At 38.5% G+C, this 21,124-nt stretch overlaps 1 protein-coding gene across 6 annotated transcripts in view; it reads left to right on the top strand.

Moving 5' to 3' along the window:
* The window catches only part of ROS1 (ROS proto-oncogene 1, receptor tyrosine kinase), a 125,246-nt gene that overhangs the window by 44,771 nt on the left and 59,351 nt on the right, over positions 1 to 21,124 (top strand). For 5 of the 6 annotated variants that reach the window (XR_002784102.2, XR_010322788.1, XM_023540324.2 and 2 more), the window contains 9 exons: positions 6,051 to 6,151; positions 9,937 to 10,154; positions 10,519 to 10,679; positions 11,064 to 11,208; positions 13,612 to 13,874; positions 16,347 to 16,410; positions 16,720 to 16,922; positions 18,773 to 18,978; positions 20,156 to 20,442. Coding sequence is in view for 4 of the 6 variants with exons in the window: in XM_023540324.2 (XP_023396092.2) it covers positions 6,051 to 6,151; positions 9,937 to 10,154; positions 10,519 to 10,679; positions 11,064 to 11,208; positions 13,612 to 13,874; positions 16,347 to 16,410; positions 16,720 to 16,922; positions 18,773 to 18,978; positions 20,156 to 20,442 (1,648 nt within the window). In the remaining 2 variants the exon portion in view is untranslated. The remainder of the gene's footprint in view (positions 1 to 6,050; positions 6,152 to 9,936; positions 10,155 to 10,518; positions 10,680 to 11,063; positions 11,209 to 13,611; positions 13,875 to 16,346; positions 16,411 to 16,719; positions 16,923 to 18,772; positions 18,979 to 20,155; positions 20,443 to 21,124) is intronic. The other variant, XM_023540278.2, reaches the window with a different exon arrangement.

The following is a 21,124-nucleotide window of genomic DNA, read 5'->3' as shown; positions in this document are numbered from 1 at the left end:
CCTTCTTTTTTTAGTCTTTTTGGGCAGATAGAGATAAAATGTACATAATACAGATATTTCAAATAATAAATATAGAAATATCAAATGACTCAACAATTTGATAGCAATGTATGTATACAAATTGTTGAATCATTTGATCCTCAATTCCATAGTATATACCAAAAACAAAAAACTACCAAACCCACTGTTGTTGAGTCAATTCCGACTCATAGTGACCCTATAGGACAGAGTAGATCTGCCCCACAGGGCTTCCGATGAATGGTTGGTGGATTCATATTGCCAACTTTTTTGTTAGCAGCCAAGCTCTTAACCACTGTGCCACCAAGGCCCCTCCATGGTATATATATGGACTATAATTCCTAGAATATTTAAAGAGAAGTGATTAGTGTATATAGGTTATAACACAGATATTTAAAAGAGAAATATACGCAGCCAAATCCGGAGCTTAATCATTCCTGTCAAATAATGAAAAAGTCCTCTGTGTCTCTTTTAAAGCCACTTGAGTGTGAATACAAAGATAATATTTTTTTATGTTTTAAGTATAAATGTTGGGGATAGTATGTTCATTTTTGTAAACGTATTATAGATGATATTATCTCAAGAGTAACCTCCTCTTGACCCTGAGAGCTTTGTCAGTAATCTCCCCACTCCCCACCTGGTTGTTTGCACACCCTCAACACTCAGGAAGACTCTGGAGTGGCCGTGGTACGTTTCCGTAAATGAGTGGGTCTTTAGAGTTCTAGCAGGTGTGGGGAAATATACCCTTCTTTAAATTCCCACTCCATACCCTCTCACCTGCTGGTGAATGTTGTTGCCGCTTGTGCGAATATGTGTTGTGCTTCCTTGATTTGATGTCATGTCCATCTGCCTCCATTAATGACAGAGCTTGTTTTTAGGGCAACAAATTTTGCACTGAGAAGACTCTCCATCTCACTGCCGTTCATTTATATGTCACTCACAGATTTATCATAGAGTCATAAAATACATCACAATCAGCAGGTGTAATGAAATGTTGTTTTTGTTAGGCACCGTCCAGTTGATTTTCGACTCATAGTTACCCCATGTGACAGAGTAGAACTGCCTCATAGGGCTTCCTAGGCTGTAATCTCTATGGGAGCAGATTGCTAGGTCTTTCTCCTGTGGAGCCACCGAGGGGGTTCAAACCACCCACTTTTTGGTTAGCACCCAAGCGCTTAACTGTTGAACCACAAGGACACCTTTCATAATGAAATACAGTTAGCGAACTTTTTTATAGAAAGATTTACGATATTTGTGTGATAAAAAGGGAGAACGAAGTGAGATGAATAAGATACTTTTTGCTACATCTGATAAGTCCAGCTCATAGTATATGATACATGTTGCCATAGGGTTAAATTTTAACATAAAGGCTTTAGTTTGGATCGAAGGAATTATTTCCAAGGAATGGGTATTGTTAGACATAGCAACGGTTACCAAAGCTTTTGGAACACCTTCTGACTATTTAAGTATGGACCTGTTTGACTAATACTGAGAAATGGGATAATGACCCCAAACCTGAGTTTGACTCATAGTTGGAATAGTTTATTGTCAGTAATGGGAGTTGTAGAATCTCCTTTTTAAGAGACAAAATAGAGTCAATCTGTAACTTAGAAAAAAAATTCAGTGTACCTCATTTTAAAATTATTCACTTTAACTGACAAAAATTGCCAAAAAATCTTTTCGCCTGAGGCAAGGACATGATTCAACTCCCAAAAGGCTGGGAATTGCTACAATAGACTTTTACCTCCTGGGAACAGAGTAGGTTGAGTTTGCTCGGAGGCAGAAAGCTGTGATTTGTATGACAACTGAAGGGCTTTGCAGCCATATGCCTCATGATTACTTATTTGTAGCAAGTCTTGGTTAACCTGTCAGCAAGTATTCTTAGTTCTTGGACACCTTATTGTATTCTTTTCACATTTTTCACTGGCTCATCAATTTTTTTTTGAATGCTATGTGTATTGTTAACAATGAGGTCATCGACATTAATCCTATGTGATATCTCTCAGCCTCCATGTCTGCAGTTGAGAGACTCCGCTAATCCAAGGCCAGACTTCTGACAACATCAGCTTATTTGAAAATCTCTATAAACCGGAAGAAAGCAAAAAAGGTCCCTTGGATAGTAACTTCTATCTCATGCATTCTATTTTACATGAGAAGCTGTCCTGTGAAATAGGTCCCACCTAGAAAACTGGGAATAAAATAAATATGTGGAGAGTGCAAGAGGACAAAGAATAGTAAGACGTGGTTGTCAGATCCAGCTGGAAATAAAACTTTAGATACACATGATTCTATCCAATTATAGCACTTAAACATCCTGTATTTTATAAATAAAATTATATTTTAAAAGTCTATCAGGATGTTTTTGATTGCAATGACTAGAAAATAACTTAAAAATGGTTTAAACCACTGGTCTTAAACTTGGCGGCCCATCGGAATCACCTGGGGAGTTTTTAAAAAAACTGGACACAGGATTGAATCCCCAGACATCATAACTTAATAGAGTGAAGCCTGGGATTTGAGAGTCTTAAAAACCCCACAGGAGATTCTAATGTGCAACAAAGTTTGAGAACTGCTGGTTTCAACAGCAATGGAATTCACTGGCTTAAGTAATTAAAAAGTCCAGAGTTACGGTGAGCTGCAGGCAAGGCTTGATGCAGTGCCTTGAAGTGACCAGGATCTGGCTCTAATGCTTCAGTATTGACTCCATTAGGGGCATTCTGCATACTGCCTGCAATTTTGGGGGCCTACACACACCCAGGTTTAAATCAGCAGAAAAGAGAGAGCCTATTACTCCAATAAGCTTGGGTGGTGCAAGCAGTTTGGGATCAGCTGCTGACCTAAAGGTTGGTGGTTCAAACCCATCCAGCAGCTCTGTAGAACAAAGGCCTGGGAAATTGCCTCCTTAAAGATTACAGTCAAGGAACCCTATGGAGCAGTTCTATCCTGTAACATATGGGGTTACCATGAGTCAGAGGCTGACTCAACAGCGGCTAGCAACAACAACTTCTCCAATGTGTCAAACATGTTGATATGGAATCTCATGAAATCAGATTGTCCTGTGTGGTCATATGGCCACCTCTGAACCTGTCTCTGAGGTCAGGGATTTTTCTGCTAATTAACCAGTAACCATTTGCTATCAAATCAATTCTGATTCATGGCAACCGGAGGAGTCTCAGAGTAGAGCTTTCCTCCATAGGGCTTTCAATGGCTGATTTTTTTTGGAAGTAGATTGCCAGATCTTTCTTCTGAGGTACCTCTGGGTAGACCTGAACCTCCAACCTTTCATTTAACAGCCAAGTGTTTTAACTGTTTGCACCACTCAGGGGCTCCTTCTGCTAATTACTTATGTCCATTGAAGGCCCACCTCTGAGGCTGGGGCAAGGTCAACCTGGCTGGCAAATTCAAGGTATTGTTTAGAAGGAAAGAAGCAGGGGTGCACAGTTGAAACAATTACAAAATGTGAAGAACAGACAATTTAATAAAGCAGAAATATCATGTCATAATAATTATATTTAATAAATTAATGAAGGTCAAAGTCTTGAAGTCATTGATGTATCAGTCAACTAAACCAGGGGCCTTACCTGATTCTAGAGGAAAACTTTTACTGTTGTATTACGTGCTGTCGAGTTGATTCTGATTCAGCGACCCTAGATGGCTTTTTTTGTTGTTGAAAAACCATCACAATCTATAATTTAATTTGTTCTAAAAGGAATTCTTTTTCAGAAATGAGTATTCTCTTAAATGTAGCTAAATAATAAATACTTTTGGAACATTTGAGCAGTTATTATTTCTAGTACAAAGAAAAACGTGCTATGTGAGGACTTAGAAATAGGTATGAACGTGATCTTGGAAAACAATCGACCTATTGAGCCTCAGTTTCCTTATCCACAAACTGGAAAGAGTAGTTCGTACGTTAGCGGATTGTTACTTTGCTTAGTTCAGACACACGAACTGTCTAAATACTATCCAAATGTAAATTGCTGTTGTTATTTTCCATATTCTCACTGAAAGAATGACACCTTTTCTTTGAATTGTGGAAGTCTATCCTCCAAATATGTAAAATTTGAACTTCTGAGTAAGTTATACTTAGGTTTTTTGCCTAATTTTTTTCAACCCAAGTTAAAGCAGGGTTTTCCAGTTCCCCTATATAGGGGGTTTCTGTTTAACCACGATGTACATAGCCATTATCTGAAGGACATAACCTCAATACAGAAAATAATATAAATGCATACAGGGGAAATGTAGATAACGAGGTACATGAATTTGTTATAGTTTAGGTTCAGAATAGGCAAATAAAACCAGATGAGAAACATGTATTCTTTTTTCCTCTCTCTCTCTCTCTCTCTATATGTATATACATATGTATACATATCTATGTATATATGTATCATTTATACAGATTATATATTATTAAATTTATTACAGGAGTACCTAAATACATAATTTGTAATCTTAAATTAGATGTTGTAGGTGACTAAAACAATGGAAAAGTACATTATAGATTTAATAAGCTTTAGGGTATTGGCCTGAGAATCTAACTACCAGTATAATGCATTGTAGTATGGTTTCTACAGGAAAGTGTGTTCCAAGTTCCAAGCAACTTGTATATTAACGTTTGAATCAACCATTTGTTTTTACTTGGGAGATTACCTGTGTTAAAGGTATCTTCCCTTCCTCTTCTTTCCCTTTCTCTCTCTCTCACGAAGAGTATGTACTGTTTCCTTACGTGGAAGGGATAAGTGTACGTCTACAGATGGCTCCAATAGCAGTGAAATAGTATACAGGGAGTTCATTTACACCTCCTCTTGCGGAGTTCTTACTCCGTTCAATTAACTAAGATTTATTGATATGTCAAGCTCTATGCTAGATCGTAGGCAGTAAAGTTCTCAAACTTAAGTGTGCATCAGATTTATCTGCAGGACTTGTCAAAACACAGATTTTTCAGCCCTACCCCTAGAGCTTCTAATCCCGTGAGTCTTGTGAGAGGCCCCGAGAATTTGCATTTCTAACAAGTTCTCAGGTGATGCTTATGCTGCTGGTCCAGGAATCATCCTTTGAGAACCGTTGGTGCTAAGTACATAAAAGTGAATAACATGTAGTTCCTGCTTTTCGGGGATTTTTAGGAAGTCAATGTTTATATTCAAAATACATAGCAATAGGTACAATCACATAATATTTTTTAAAAATAATTTTTATTATTTTTTTAAGTGAAAGTTTACAAATCAAGTCAGCCTCTCCCATATAAACTTACATACACCTTACTACATACTCCCATTTACTCCCCACTAATGTGTCATTTTTTTTTTTTAATGTGTCAGCCTGCTCCCTCCTTCCAGTCTCTCATTTCGTGACCATTTTGCCAGTTTCTAACTCCCTCTACCCTCCCTTCTCCCCTCCAGACAGGAGATGCCAGCATAGTCTCAAGTGTCCACATGGTGCAAGTAGCTCACTCCTCATGAGCATCTCTCTCCAACCCATTGTCCAGTCCAATCCATGTCTGACAAGTTGGCTTCGGGAATGGTTCCTGTCCTGGGCCAACAGAAGGTTTGGGGACCCTGACTGCTGGGGTCCTTCTAGTCTGTCAGACCATTAAGTCTGGTCTTTTCATGAGAATCTGGGGTCTGCATCCCACTGTTCTGCTCCCTCAGGGGTTCTCTGTTGTGTTCCCTGTCAGGGCAGTGATCGGTTGTGGCCCAGCACCATCTAGTTCTTCTGATCTCAAGATGATGTAGTCTCTAGTTCATGTAGCCCTTTCTGTCTCTTGGGCTCATAATTACCTCTTGAGCTTGGTGTTCTTCATTCTCCTTTGATCCAGATGGGCTGAGACTCATTGATGCATCTTAGATGGCCGCTTGCTAGCGTTTAAGACCACAATCACATAATTCTTATACTCAGCTAAAGGTAAAACTCTTTAAGAGTTTATTATTCGAAAAAGAATGTTAAAGAAAGTCTTTAGCCTAAGCATGACTTATTCACAAAGGCATGCTTTGAACGTGTATTTAACTCATCTTCTTACCTTATTTTCTGTTTAGGTAATTGCTCTAACTTTAGACCTCAGTGATGGGCTCCTGTATTGGTTGGTTCAAGACAGTGAGTGTATTCACCTGTACACAGCTGTTCTTCGGGGACAGAGGTAAGTAGCATCTCATGAAAACAGTTGGTTGAGAATCAGAGAAGAATGACTTGCCCCTCAGTTATAAATGTTAATGCATGAGAATTCATGTATTCTTTCAGTAGCAAACCAAACCAGTTGTCATTGAGTTGATTGATTCCAGCCTGGCAACCCCATCTGTGTCAGAGTAGAACTGTGCTCCATAAGGCTTTCAATGGCTAATTTTTTGGTAGATTGCCAGGCCTTTCTTCTGAAGCACCTCTCAGTGAACTCAAACCTCAAACCTTTCTTTCAGTTAGCAGCCTAGCATGTTAACCATTTTCAGCACCCAGGGACTCCATTCTTTCAATAACCATTTACTAATGACCCACTGTGTTGCAGGCATTGTGCTTGGCCCTCCTACAGCTAATGAACTTAATAATATAAGTCGCTTCTTTAGAAAATTTTGTATTTTGTGGGGAAAGATAGATATGTAAACAACTAATTATGATAGAATATGGTAAGTGCTGCCAAGAGGTATGTACAGAGTACAGTGGAGATACTGATTAGAACGATATTTAAGCCTGCAAACTGCAGTGTGGAAACATCACTCCCTCAGGGAGGCTTTCTCTGATTGTCCAGATTAGGTTAGGTCTCCTTGTCTAAGGAACCCACTCAACCTTTCCTTTTCCAGTACCTTTCAACATTGTAGTTATTTGCTAATTACCTGCTATATACTCTGTGAAGGCAGGAATTGTATCTGTCTTATTTACTACTGTATACCCAGTGGCTAACACATAACTAGGCAAATAACATCTGCCGAATGAATGAATGCGTCAATTCCCAGTAGAGTAATCCTAGCTGACTTTTATGAGCATATCATGTATCATGGAAGGGTTTACGGTGCAAGCACCCTGTTATGACTTTATGATTGAGCTTTGACTCAAGTCCAGCTTTACCTGTTATTGAGGATGGAAGGGTTTGGATCACTGGCCTCCCGAAAGTGAGGAGGTGGTGCTGATGTTGTGTTGAACACCAGAGGTCATAAATTTTTGGACCAACCTAGATGTGCTGGAGACTTCCAGGAGAGGGGAGCCTTTAGCTGGAAACAAGGAGCAATCTAACCAGTGGCTACTAAGGGGTACCCAGGCCAGCCCTACAAAGAAATCCTATGTCCTAGGGCCTGTTTTGAGAATGCTGAATCAGACAACTCTGTGAGCAAGGTTGGCATGAGCACATCCACTGGCTGTAGGGCCAGCTTCTCGGGCCAAGTATGCCCTGCCTGGTGAGCTTTTTTCCATCTGAATTTGTTTTTATATATCTCACAAGGTCACTGGAAAGTTCTAGTGAGGAGTAGAAAAAACAAAATGTAAAATTAGACAAGTAGGTGAAAGTCCAAAGGCAAATCAGATGCTGACTTCATAGTTGAATAGTATGGATAAATAATATTTTATTGGAAAAGGACTATAGGAACAATATTACTGGAAATACCTTTTTATAAGAGTAACAGTTCCCGGCTCTGATCCTCTGTTAAAGTTTCTCAAAGTATTGTGAAATTTTCACAGTAAAACTTTAATTTATTTTGATTTTAAATGCCATACTTTATATTTTTATGAAGAGGAGAATGTCAACACTTAAAAAAAGATTTAGAGAAGTCATAAGAAAAAAAACAACCAAACTACCACTCCAAAAGCCTGAGACCTACTGAGGGAGTTTTTATTGGGTACTGGGCAACTGGCATAATTTCAGACAGAACCATGCAGATTTTTTTTTTTTAGAGTTTCATTGCAAAACTCCTTGTCATGCGGGGTTGGGGGTGGGGGTGGGGGAAACTTTAAAAGGAATTTAAACAATAATCTGTTTACTTGATTTCCTAATTTGAAAAGGCATATTTTGACTAAGCCATAAAAAAAAAAAAAAGTTTAAACATCATTGAAGCAACAGAAGTTGCAAATAGCATATAGTGAAGGGCCAAGCTAGAACAACAAATGGAAAGTAAACAAGATGACTAACCAAGAGTAGGAGGGAGGTGTGACGCAGTGAGGAGAAACCTATCAATAGGCTGTGTCTTCTGGATTGATTTTTCACTGTTCCTCTTGTTATGCCTGAAGGGATTATGGCGGGGGGATGTCATAGAATTGACTTTTTAATCTATGTATCTTTTTATTTCCTGAGAAACCCATGATGAATTGAGATCAAATGCATAATTATTGGTATTGTTAAACTCATATTTTATAGACGGTCAAATGAGAGGTTATTTGGCTAAAGTCACACTTTTAATAATTGACCTGCTTAGGGGTTCCATACAGTTCTATTTCTGAAGTATGTGGTCTCTGAAGTATGTATCCCTTAGACTATGAGTTAATCAATTCACAGTGAGGTATAGACCTTTCCAGGAACCAGAATAACCATGTGGACCACACTGGTTACTCTTTTCTTGGCGTCAGGGTGAGCTGAGTTAGGTGTTAAGGTAGTTGCTTGAAAAACAAGAGATCTGAGTGAAGGGGGTCAGATGAACTGAAAGGATGACTGCCCAAGCCAATGAAGATCTGACGAATTCTGTTCATAACAGAAGCTATTTTGTGCCCCTGTGGACCGGAGTCCTCATGGGACCAGATTCAGGAACTACTGTTCCTGTTAATTCTGGAAAAATGCTCCCAAGTTCTTGCTCTTTGTGTACCTTATTTTTTCAAATCCTTCAGATGTAATAAGCTTCCTTTTCTGAGTTACAGTTACACTTAACTGTATACTATGACACTAAATCCTAACTCTTGCTGTCTCCAGTGTAGTTTTCTGGATTTTTTTAATTATTTAAATTGGTCACAAAACCCCTATGCCCCACATTTACAGGCTATATTTGGGTTTCATTATCTTACGTCTACAGGCTATCTTTGGGCCTCATGTCCAGACGGCAAATTCATACTTTATGTGTTGGTTTTTACTGGTTTGCTTCCTGGATGGTAATCTCGTCTCCAAGTCCTGGAACTACCTTTGCCTCATGTCTTTCTTCTGCTGTGCTGATGTTGTGGGAGCATAAGAAATAAACCGAAGACTTTATCTCTGTGCTAGTGAAGTGATGCGAATCCAGGTTGTGCCTTTGATGTAGGGTTTTACCAAAGACACAAATAATTTTAAAAATTTTCAACATGCGTAGCACTCATGATATTGCAATGTCATGTTAACGGTAAGAGAAGCCTCTAGAAAATTTGCCTTAGGTCTACAAAAAAAAAAAACAAACAAAACCCACTGCCCTCGAGTCGATTCCGACTCATAGCGACCCTATAGGACAGAGTAGAACTGCCCCATAGAGTTTCCAAGTAGCGCCTGGCGGATTTGAACTGCCAACCCTTTGGTTAGCAGCCATAGCACTTAACCACTATGACTCCAGGGTTTCCACCTTAGGTCTACTTAAAAAAAAATGGAAAAAACCAGCTTAACATGGAATTAAGAATAATGACAATTATTGTTGCAAAGTTTTTTCTCTTTGTTTTTATATACATAAAAGCCCAAACCAAACCCATTGCTGTCGAGTCAATTCCAACTCGTAGCGACCCTATAGGACAGCGTAGAACTGTCCTATAGAGTTTCCAAGGCTGTAAATCTTTATGGAAGCAGACTGCCATATCTTTCTTCTGTGGAGGGGTTGGTGGGTTCAAACTGCTGACCTTTTAGTTAGCAGCTGAGGGCTTAACCACTGCACCACCAGGGCTCCTTTATATACACAGGCACGCACATACGTGCAAACACTCATTCCCACCAGTACACGTATATACCAACACCCCCCACCATCACTCCAGATATACACGCTAATTGTGTTAATGTTTTAGCAGCGTTGGTGATACCACCATCACAGAATTTGCAGCCTGGAGTACTTCTGAAATTTCCCAGAATGCACTGATGTACTATAGCGGTCGACTTTTCTGGATCAATGGTTTTAGGATTATCACGGCTCAGGAAATAGGACAGAGAACCAGTGTCTCTGTTTTGGAACCAGCCAAATTTAATCAGTTCACAATTATTCAGACATCTCTCAAGCCTCTACCAGGTACAATATTTTATTCCTACCTCCCTTCTCCCCCCACACATCTGTTTTCAATAAATGTTTAGGTTGGGATTTATTCTTAAGAATTATGTTTTCAGAGGAAAAGGCTTTAGTAGTTTCTGTTGGTTCGTTTGTGGTCAGTTTCATCTTAAAAGAAGTTTAAAGCTTAAAAAAGTCAGAAAAGGATTATGTTACAGGATGTATTAAAGGAAAATTTTGTTTTGGCAGAAATTATTGGTAATTTTTATTAATTTTCCATGATTTCTATGATGATAACCCAGTGCCATCGAGTCATATATTATGAGTCTACGATGATTTAAAAAAAAAAAAAATCCTTTCACCTCTCTTTCTTTCTTCTATCCCATAGGGAACTTTTCCTTTACCCCTAAGGTTATTCCAGATTCTGTTCAAGAATCTTCGTTTAGGATTGAGGGAAATGCTTCAAGCTTTCAGATCCTGTGGGATGCTCCTCCTGTGGTGGACTGGGGTGTAATTTTCTACAGTGTGGAATTTAGTGCTCATTCTAAGGTATGGCTTTGATTCTATTAACTTCCATTTCTCAGATAGACTATGTTATCTGCGTCAGCCTTACCCACATTGTTGGCACTTTCTTCACTTAGCCAAGGCCATCGCCTTTGCTGTTCCTGCAGCACTTGGCTAGTAGGATTATTCCTAAGGATGCCTCTTTACAGGCAGTCTCTGACTTGCTTTGTGCTTAGTATTTACTGCTGTTTTAGAGACACTTTAACTGGTTTGTATGGTAAAACATGGGACTTAATCAAAATTAGCCTTTCCCAAACTGCAAGTTTTGACTTTGCATGTGAACTGAAATTTGGAGATTTTAGTTAATTAGAAATAAAAGATGGTATGATTCTCTCCCTAAGAAAATAACGTTTTGTGCTTATATTTTAGTTTCTGGCTAGTGAACAGCAGCCTTTACCTGTATTTACTGTGGAAGGGCTGGAGCCCTATGCCTTATTTAATCTTTCTGTCACTCCTTATACCTACTGGGGAAAGGGCCCTAAAACATCTCTGTCACTTCGAGCACCTGAAACAGGTACAGGGGTTAACAATTCTCTTAAAGAAAAAATAGGTAGAATCTTGCTTTCCTTGATCTGACTGGATATTTAGAAATTCTTAAAAATAACTTTTGGTTTTGTAGATGCATGTAAATTTAGTACTCTGACAATGACCTTTTGGAGATTTCAATAGCACCATTAAAATGAATCTGCATAATTTCTTCCAAAATAATGTTTCAAAAAATTTTTCAAGAATGTTTCACTTGATTTTAATGACATATAAGATGTAGAAACATGACCTAGGCATTTGTGCAGAGCTTTATGAGGAAAATGGGCATTTAGGAGCAAAGGCAGGTCTATTAGGAGGCTTTCTCAGAGTCTTCCATCAGAATAACTGATGTCTAAATTTCTTTTTTTTTTGGAATTAAGTTTAAAAAGCATACTAGTCATATCTTGAATGTATATATCACTTTAAAATGTACAAAACATTTATATGCATCGTTGCTTTATTAAACATTAATTACATGCCTATCATGTGTCAGAAATATCATGTATTTGATTCTCACACAGCTCTGAGTAGGTAGAACCAGTGTTATTCTTTCTACTATGCAAGTGAGAAAATGGAAGCCCAACAGTTGCCCAATGTAAAAATAACTACTAAGTGACCTGGCTGGGACTTTGTCTGGACTTTTCACTACAGTATCATCAAATATCCATTCATTTTTTCAAATGTTGATAAACAATAGTATCATACTAGTAAGTTAATTGATATAAACTTCCTAGCACAGGACCTGGCAGGCAGTGAGAACTTAATGAACATAGATATCTACTCACCATTGTATTTTATCCTGTCAAAATTCTTTCAACACTATTTATCCATGAGTCTCACAGCAGAAACAGAGTGGAGACTGGGCAGGTTCTAGAGCAGCTAACATTTGGATCCAGGTATGCTATGTTTGCCATTGTCTTGGGATATCAGCTTCGGTTGGATTGTCCTGTGGAAATGGATTGACTACACCCATTAGGGCATGCACTGTGGGCCGGGGTCAGCAGTGCTCTGCTGGATGCTGGAGCAATATGGAAGAGTGAAGAGATTTGGTCCTTGCTCTCAAAGAATTCACAATATAGTTGGGAAATTATTGAGGCTGACCAACGTTATTAAGTACTTACTGTGTGTCAGGCCAGTGCTAGATCTGGAGGGATTTAATGATAAATAAGAGAAGGTGCTTTCTGTGATAAAGCTCATAAAATGGTGGGGGATAAACTCGTATGGCTAATGATAATAGAAACAGGACAGTGATCAGGGAGCAACAGTGACGTAGAAAGAATAGACAACGCTATGAACCTTCATTCTTATCAAGCTGCTTCGGGTTCTCAGGAGAAGACCCATAGGGACTGCTACGGCCAAGAGAGACTTTTAGGAGATGGAGTAGAAACTTTAGCTGGTCCCTGAGGGATACTGTGAGAAGAGCTATCTCATGTGAGAAGTACAAATGTAAGAAGGCCTGGAGATTGAATAACAGCGTGAGGGTGGAACATTACGAAGAAATGTAATCGGAATGGGGGTAGGGGAGAGGTTACCTTGTGGAGGAGTTCTAAGAAGAGGGACCTCTAGGGTGGAATGGCTTGGTAATCAGGCAGAAGAATTTCTCTTGATTAAAGGATTAACCAAACCCAAAACTCGTTGCCATCGAGTTGATTCCAACTCATAGCAACCCTATAGGACAGATTAGAACAGCCCCATAGAGTTTCTAAGGAGTGCCTGGTGGATTTGAACTGCCGACCTTTTAGTTAGCAGCCATAGCACTTAACCACTATGCCATCAGGGTTTTCAATTAAAGGGTTGGGAGAGACTAATTTGCTTGATTTGGCTCTAGTGTAGATGGGAAATCTCCTCTGAATCCCAGACCATACCCTTGGGGTGCTACCAACTTTCTCCAAAACTTCAGCCTCTGCGAGAGTTCAAGTGAGAGGGCTTGGGTCCCTGAGATACTGTATTTTGCACCCTAAAGTGGCTGAAGACTAGATAGAGTCTTGCCGTTCCTCCTGGTAACTGCTGTTCACATCTCCAGCTACATCACTTGGTCAGGATAAGATTGAATATTGCATTTTATAAGAATAACCAGCCACCTTCCATGAACACTGGACACAGATGAGAATGATGTGGTAGTAAAAGGGATTTGAATTGGACATACAGATTTTTTGTCTGCTAGTAAGTTTGGCTGATGGCACTGGGTAGTAAGATTTGCTGAGGAAATTGGGTAAGTTTCTGAAGAAATCTATGGAATATTCTCTCCTGAAGATTTTTAAGAATGAGATAAATATATCTCAGCTATCTGGAATGAGAAGTATTTATTGCTCTATTTCTCCACACCGTTATCAAAGTGGTAACTTTAAGTCCTATATTCTTTTCTGCCCTTATCTGAACATCTGCTTTTCAGTTCCATCAGCACCAGAGAATCCCAGAGTATTTGTATTACCAAGTGGAAAACACAGCAAGAAGAATGAGATGGTGGTGGAATTTAGGTGGAATAAACCTAAGCATGAAAATGGTGTGTTAACAAGATTTGAAATTTTCTATCAAATATCCAATCAAAGTGACACAAACAAAATATTCAAAGACTGGATTGCTGTCAATGTCACTCCCTCCATGATGTCTTTTCAACTGGAGGGCATGAAACCTGAGTCCATTGTTTGTTTCCAGGTATGAGAATGAAAACAGGAATTTTGGGATCTTCACAAGGCAAAGCAGAAAGCTAATTAAAGGAGTAGGTTGAGAATTCTGTAATCCGCTTTGTCAATAACATGAGGTATGCTGTGATCATGGGAATCAAGTGGGCAGCAACAGTACAGGAGAGAAGAGAAGGGACAGCTAAGGCAAAGACCATTTTGACAGCTTTCTTGCATTCAGGGCACTTCCCAGATTCAGAGTCATTACTTTCAGAGCTATTACTTTAGGCCATGATCTGTGGAAGGTGCTTTCATATGCATTATCTCATTTGATCCTCATGCTGTGAAGAAAAAGTCAAGTCCCTGGGTTTATCAGTCAATTACCAAAGTTACATGACTACTAAGTGGTGTGTCATAATCAAAGTTCTAGAGTCCTTTCTATTTTGTCATATCAACACTGTGGATCATTTGGGTGCTACAACTTGGAACTGTCAATGGGAATAAAAATTGAGGGTCAGATAGTTAACATCTCTTAGCTTTCATTGACTGGCATCATCTGGATGCTGATAAATGAGAAAGAAAATCACAGTCAAGGAAAAAGGCTACTTTCACTTCCATTTTGATATTTTAGATTTCATAGGAGGTACCTTTCCACTTGACGTTATTTTCCATTTCTTTGGGGGTAAAATAATGTTTTGATGGAATTCTAGAGATTGGTGTTTCCTAAAAATCTGTTTTTTTAATCTTTTTTTAAAATTCAAATTTAGTAATTATTTTGATCATTTATCTAATCCAAAAAATAATTAAAAGTTAAAAGATATGCATGTTTATAAGAACTGTGTGTGCTCTGGTTAAATAAATATTCTGGTTAAGCATATATGTCTATATGGTTATATAGTTTCACATCTCAGTCACTGTAGAACCATGCAAAGTGAGGACACAGTTTGGTTATGCATGAATTTCAGTTCACAGGGTCCTGTGCAAAGACTGATACACACACACACACAGACACACACACACACACACCATACACAGGAAATTAAATAGGGTATACCTCCCCCCACCAATAAAGAAAACCCATTACTGTTAATTCAATACTGATTCACAGTGACCCTGTAGGACAGAGTAGAACTATAATGAAAATAACCCAATGTTTTGTTGCTTGAGAGAGCACTGGAAGATCTATCTTTTGGAGCCATCATTATGGATGTCAATTATCTTCATAGGCATATGCAATGTTTGGAAATGGAATTGCTTTATTACACAACAAAAGATGCCATTGTTGCTGTTAGGTGCCATTGAGTCAGTTCTGAATCATAGCGACCCTATCTATGTACGACAGAATGAAACACTGCCCGGTCCTGTGCCATCCTCACAATCTTCACTACGTTTGAGCCCATTGTTGCAGCCACTGTGTCAATTCACTTCATTGAGAGTCTTCCTCTTTTTCAATGACCATCTACTTTACCAAGCACAATGTCTTTCTCCAGGGACTGGTCCCTCTTGATATCATGTCCAAAGTATGTGAGATATAGTCTTGCCATCCTTGCTTCTAAGGAACATTCTGGTTGTACTTCTTCCAAGACAAACTTGTTCATTATTCTAGCAGCCCATGGTATATTCAATATTCTTTGCCAACACCGTAGTTCAAAGTTATCAACTGTTCTTTGGTCTGCCTTATTCCTTGTCCAACTTTCACATGTATATGAGGCGACTGAAAATACCATGACTTGGGACAGGTTCTCCTTAGTCCTCAAAGTGACATTTTTGCTTTGCAACACTTTAAAGAGGCCTTTTGCAGCAGATTTGACCAATGCAATACAATAAAAGATATCTAATAAAAATAATTAAAAAAAAAAAACAGCTTTGCTGTTGGGAAGTGGCATGGTACAGTACAAGGAAAAGTATATAGTCTTCAAGAGACTTGGTTCTTATGCCTGCATCATCTTGGATGAGTTACTGACCTTGGTTATGATCCTTGCCTGGTTTCTTTCTCAAAAGAGAAAATATATGTGAAACTGGTTTGAAATACACAATTCACTTTCAAGTGTAAGGTTTAATTATTATTTTCTTTTTATAAATATCCTTTTTATAAAGTAGAGAAAATTGTTATTTGAAGCTTTTAGTTGTTTGAATTTAAGATAAGTGGAACTTTGCCATTATCTTCATAGTTTTGCTTCTGATAAATGTTTTACATCATTTAACTTTGATAATACCTGAAGATCTTAGATATTCGAAATTTTCTGGTATATATTTGTGCCATTTCTTTGGAGTTGTTAGACACACACGCACACTAAACCAAAACACGCCCAACAACATCAGTATGGGCAGTATTTTTCCTTTTACTGACTTATTGCTATGTACTTAGATGTAAATAATTAATTTGGAACTATTAATAATATGTACCAGGAATATGAAATGCAACATTCATCAGCCTCAGAACTTAATTACTGCCACTAAAGACACTGTTAAGTGCACTTTTGTGTTTCCTTTTTTTTCTCTTCAGGTTCGAGCCTTCACCTCTAAAGGGCCGGGACCATTTTCTGACATAGTAAAGTCCAAAACATCAGGTATTTGTTATACAAAATCTGTACAAATAACAACACATAGTGTTTTAAAAACATTTTTGCCTATTGGTATCCTTAGGGCTATGAATGTTGAAGTTAAGGTCAAATAAAATAATTAATAAATTTTTATTATCACCAAAACATGCTTAAACAAGAGAGCCTATAAAATAAAACCACTCTCTTGATAGAGATCAATATACTAGATGGATCCTATGGGGACCCATGGATTTCAAAGCCATCTGATATTGAATCAAGAGACTTCGCTAAAATGAGTTTTCTCATGTATATTGTCTACTTGCTTTTTGTTTTCAGCAATCAACCCTTTTCCATACCTCATAACTCTTTTCGGCAACAAGATACATTTTTTAGATATGGATCAAAATCAAGTCATGTGGACATTTTCATCAGAAAGAAACATCAGTGCTGTGAGCTACACAGCCGATAATGAGATGGGGTATTATGCTCAAGGAGATTCTCTCTTCTTTCTGAACGTGCACAGTCTTTCTAGATCTGAGGTATTTCACTATGTGAATCTTTTGAAATGAAGAAAGTAGACCATTTGCATATCACACTATTCTGTGATTAAAATGACTGGTCCATGGTTGAACCATGGAGATTAGAATGATTGAAAAGGACAGATGTATAATTATTTAGCCACAAATGAATACAAAATAGATTTTGGGCAAATGTCATTCAGGATTAATTTAGCGATCAGTTATTGGGTTCAAAGAAGGAATACAAGAAAAAAAATCACGGTCTTTGCCCTTAGCAAACCCTAGTCTTACACTAGGAAGGCAGTATTGCATAGTGATTAAGAGTCTGAGCTTTGCAATCTGACAACCTAGAATCTAATTCTGGCTTCACTGTTTACTAGATCTGTGACCACTGGCAAGTTATTTAACCTCTATGGTTAAGTAGGAGCTACATCATAAGTTTCCTGTGAGGGTTAAATGAGATAATCCATGCAAGCCACTTAGCCCAATGCCTGGCATGTGGTAAGCATTCACTAAATGTTAGCTAGTAGAGATGACAGATAAATATAACTGCTTTGTTTGGAACAAGATGCAGTGGAATCACAGAGAATGGACGTCCAATTCAGCTTGGGATGGTGGCAGTGGTAGACTAGAAAGAGATCTTGGGATGGATAAGATGAGCCAGGGGAAGGTGGGGAAAAGCAGAGGGACTAGCAAGTGCAAAGGCAGGGAAACAAAAGAACTGCAGTATGTTCAAAACTAAAAAAAAAAAAAAACAACCCACTGCAATTGAGTCCTAGTGACACTGTATGACAGAGTAGAACTTCCCCATAAGGTTTCCAAAGCTGTAGATCTTTACGGAAGCAGACTGCTACATCTTTCTTCCATGGAGTGGCTGGTGGGTTCAAATCACTGACCTTTTGGTTAGCAGCCAGGTGCTTTAACTGCATGGCCAAGGCTCCTGGAAGTACGTTCAGGGAGCAGTAAATAGAAGGATCCTGGAGTGGAGCGGGGGATGAGGGTGGAGTAAAAGGCAGATGGTAAAGCTGGAGAGAGGTAGGCAGGAAAACGAACATAATGGGCCTCCTTTACTGTGCTAAGGAGTCAGGTGCCAACAGCAAGTCATTGAAGAAATTTAGTGGTTCATCAACATGATCAAATTGTGTTTTCGAAAGACCTGTCTGTCAGTAGTGTGAAGAATGACTTGGATGGGGAGCAGCTAAGTATGGACAATTAGGCAACTGTTACAGAAATAAAGGCAAGAAATGTTAAGGGCCTGAAGAATGACTTGGATGGGGAGCAGCTAAGTACGGACAATTAGGCAACTGTTACAGAAATAAAGGCAAGAAATGTTAAGGGCCTGAGCTAGGTGAGAGGCAGTTGAGGTGAGAAAGGAGAGGGCAAATTGGGGAGATGTGTAAAATGGGACTAAATCACTATGGTTAGTAACATGAGGAAGAAGTCAAGGATGAACCATGTTTGTCAGGATTGGCTCCTAGGGTGAGTGTTGGAAATTGATGAAAACATAAAATTCAAGAGAAAAGGAGATTTGGGGGTGAGGTGATGAATTCTGTTTTCGGGGGTCATTCATATATACGTTCAGTAAGCAGTTTGGTGTCTGAGTCAGTGGAGGGATCATGCCTGAAGGCGTAAATTTCTAGCACTGGTCTGAAGCCATGGTAGTAACTGAACTTACCCAGGAAAAAATACAATGTGTGAAGAGGCTCAAGGATAGCAATATTTTCACAATGGTAGAAGATCCAGAATTATTGAGGTTTAGATTACAAAGAAGGGTAGTAAATAAGTGATGTAGGTGACTACAGAAAAGTCCTCAAATTAAAAAACAAAACAATGACCATTATCTCCTTGGTTATTCTCTACCTACTGTTAAGATTTTCCGAGATGCACTAGTTTTTGATATCACAGTTATTACAGTTGACTGGATTTCAAGGCACCTCTACTTTGCTCTAAAAGAATCACAAAATGGAATGCAAATATTTGATGTTGATCTTGAACAGAAGGTGAAATACCCTAGAGCTCTGAAGAATTGCAATAGGAATTCAACAATAATCTCTTTTTCCGTCTACCCTTTCTTAAGGTATGTGAAGTGTATTTGTTTCTATTGCAATGAACTATAAAACCAACAAACGAAACCCATTGCCATTGAGTCGATTCCAACTCATAGAAATATAGACATATTAATATAATGTCTTTGGTTTAATATTAGAAGTCAGTGGTGGGAACATAAGATGCTTAGCATTCTTGGCTCACTGAAAATTTTGAGCTGCAACCACAAATGCGTAAATTTAATTCATACTAACAATCTGACTAATGTCAAGCTAGGCTAGTTACTAACTAGCCTAGCTGGGAACTCAATAACAGATTTTTATACCAGTAAATTTAATAATATCATCAGTTGATATGTATTTTCTAAATGTTAGCTAGTAGAGAAGACACGAAGGGGACTGAGACAGTGGCAGAGACAGATGGGCTGCATGTCTTGCACAGCAAGAGCCATTCTGTCACACCCATTTTAGTTTGATTAACTGTCCTCATGAGTTTTAAGGCTTCCATTCAATAACTGAGTAGCAATTTCTCAGGCTGGAAAGAGATATTACATTTGTGCTGTAAGCATGGTTATAGGCTGTTTTGAAACTGGATTGTTAACTAGCTTTAAGAAGCAAAAACAAACTTGAGTGGAGAGGCATGGAGACTGGTTTTGTTGAAAAGTATTCAAATATATTTCATATTTACCACCATTAATGAGCCATTTAGCACAGTGCCTAAGGACATTATAGTCCAAAGCTTTAGATGTAAACTAAAAGATTTATTGAGAAATCTTTGGGAAACACTATGAGTTAAATGGCTTCTTGGGACCTCCTGAATCTCAGAAAAAGTTTATTGGACCCTTGGATATGCTTTTTTCCAAAGGCTTTATTTGTCCTTCCGATCATTAGGAATGATTTCATGGTTGATCTTCATTGTTATTGCTGTTAATTGCTATTGAGTCAGTTCCGGCTCATGGCGCTCCCTCGTGTGCAGAGCAGAGCTGCTCCATGCAGTTTTCAAGGCTGTGACCTTTTGGAAGCATTATGCCAGGCCTGTCTTTCAGGGTGCCTCTGGGTGGGTTCAAACCACCAACATAATAGTCGAACACTTAACCATTTGCGCCACCTAGACACCCCACTGATCTTTACTAGAAACTAATATTTGCCATGATATGTTTTGCTCACTAAGTTGTAGGGACTTTATTTTTACTTTTTTTCCCCCTATAGTCGCCTGTATTGGACAGAAGTTTCCAATTTTGGCTGTCAGATATTCTACTATAGTATTATCAACCACACCTTGCACCATATTCTGCAACCCACAGCCACAAACTATCAGACCGGAAGGAGTCAATGTTCTTGCAACGTGACTGAATTTGAGTTAAGTGGAGCCATGACTATTGATAGCTCTGACCTAAAGCAACCATGCATATACTTTGTCAAAGGGCAAGAGATCTGGGCCATGGATCTGGAAGGATGTCAGTGTTGGAAAGTTATCATTGTCCCTGCTGTGCTTGGTAAGGTGCCAGTGTGTGTACATAGATCTTCGTTAGCAATGGCTGCCCCTCTTGTCTCATTAAAAAGGGCTTGCATTCCAAATATACTGAAAAGAGTATCCAAATGGTATTTTCTATGGATTATGTCAAATATTCTTATAGAATTCAAATCAGGTTGTTTCCGGGCAAATTTTATGTAGGTATTCATATAATTTTCCAAATCTGTTTTTGTTGTTGTTATTTATAAATATCAATAGAGGTATAATTTATTGAGCTTCACTATATATTCTAGCATGCTACTAAATGCATTATTTCATTTAATATTCTCAACACCCTGATGAAATAGGTACAGATGAAGAAACTGAGGATGAGAAATGTAACTTTGCTTGTCCACAGGCCACAGTCAGTTAGTAGAGGAGGTGAGGTTTTTTTAAGAAATGGGCCTAACTCCAATGCCTGGGATCTTACCAATACACCATTTTTCTTCCACTTTGATGATTCCATTGACTCAACATTCAGCATGAGTTGGACAATAATTGGCAGGATCTGTCTGTTGAAATGCACATGATTGTGGAAGAAATGTTTGAAAGTATATAGCGTCTTGGAAGTCTTCTGATTAGGAGTAATTGCAACATCAAAAAGCAAAAACCTTCTAATTATTCCATATACTCTTAATAGTCTACTCTTCACTGTCCAGTATGGT

This window comes from Loxodonta africana, chromosome 1 (assembly GCF_030014295.1).
Source record: "Loxodonta africana isolate mLoxAfr1 chromosome 1, mLoxAfr1.hap2, whole genome shotgun sequence".
Taxonomy (NCBI): domain Eukaryota; kingdom Metazoa; phylum Chordata; class Mammalia; order Proboscidea; family Elephantidae; genus Loxodonta; species Loxodonta africana.
This window is presented reverse-complemented; position numbering and strand designations above follow the sequence as displayed.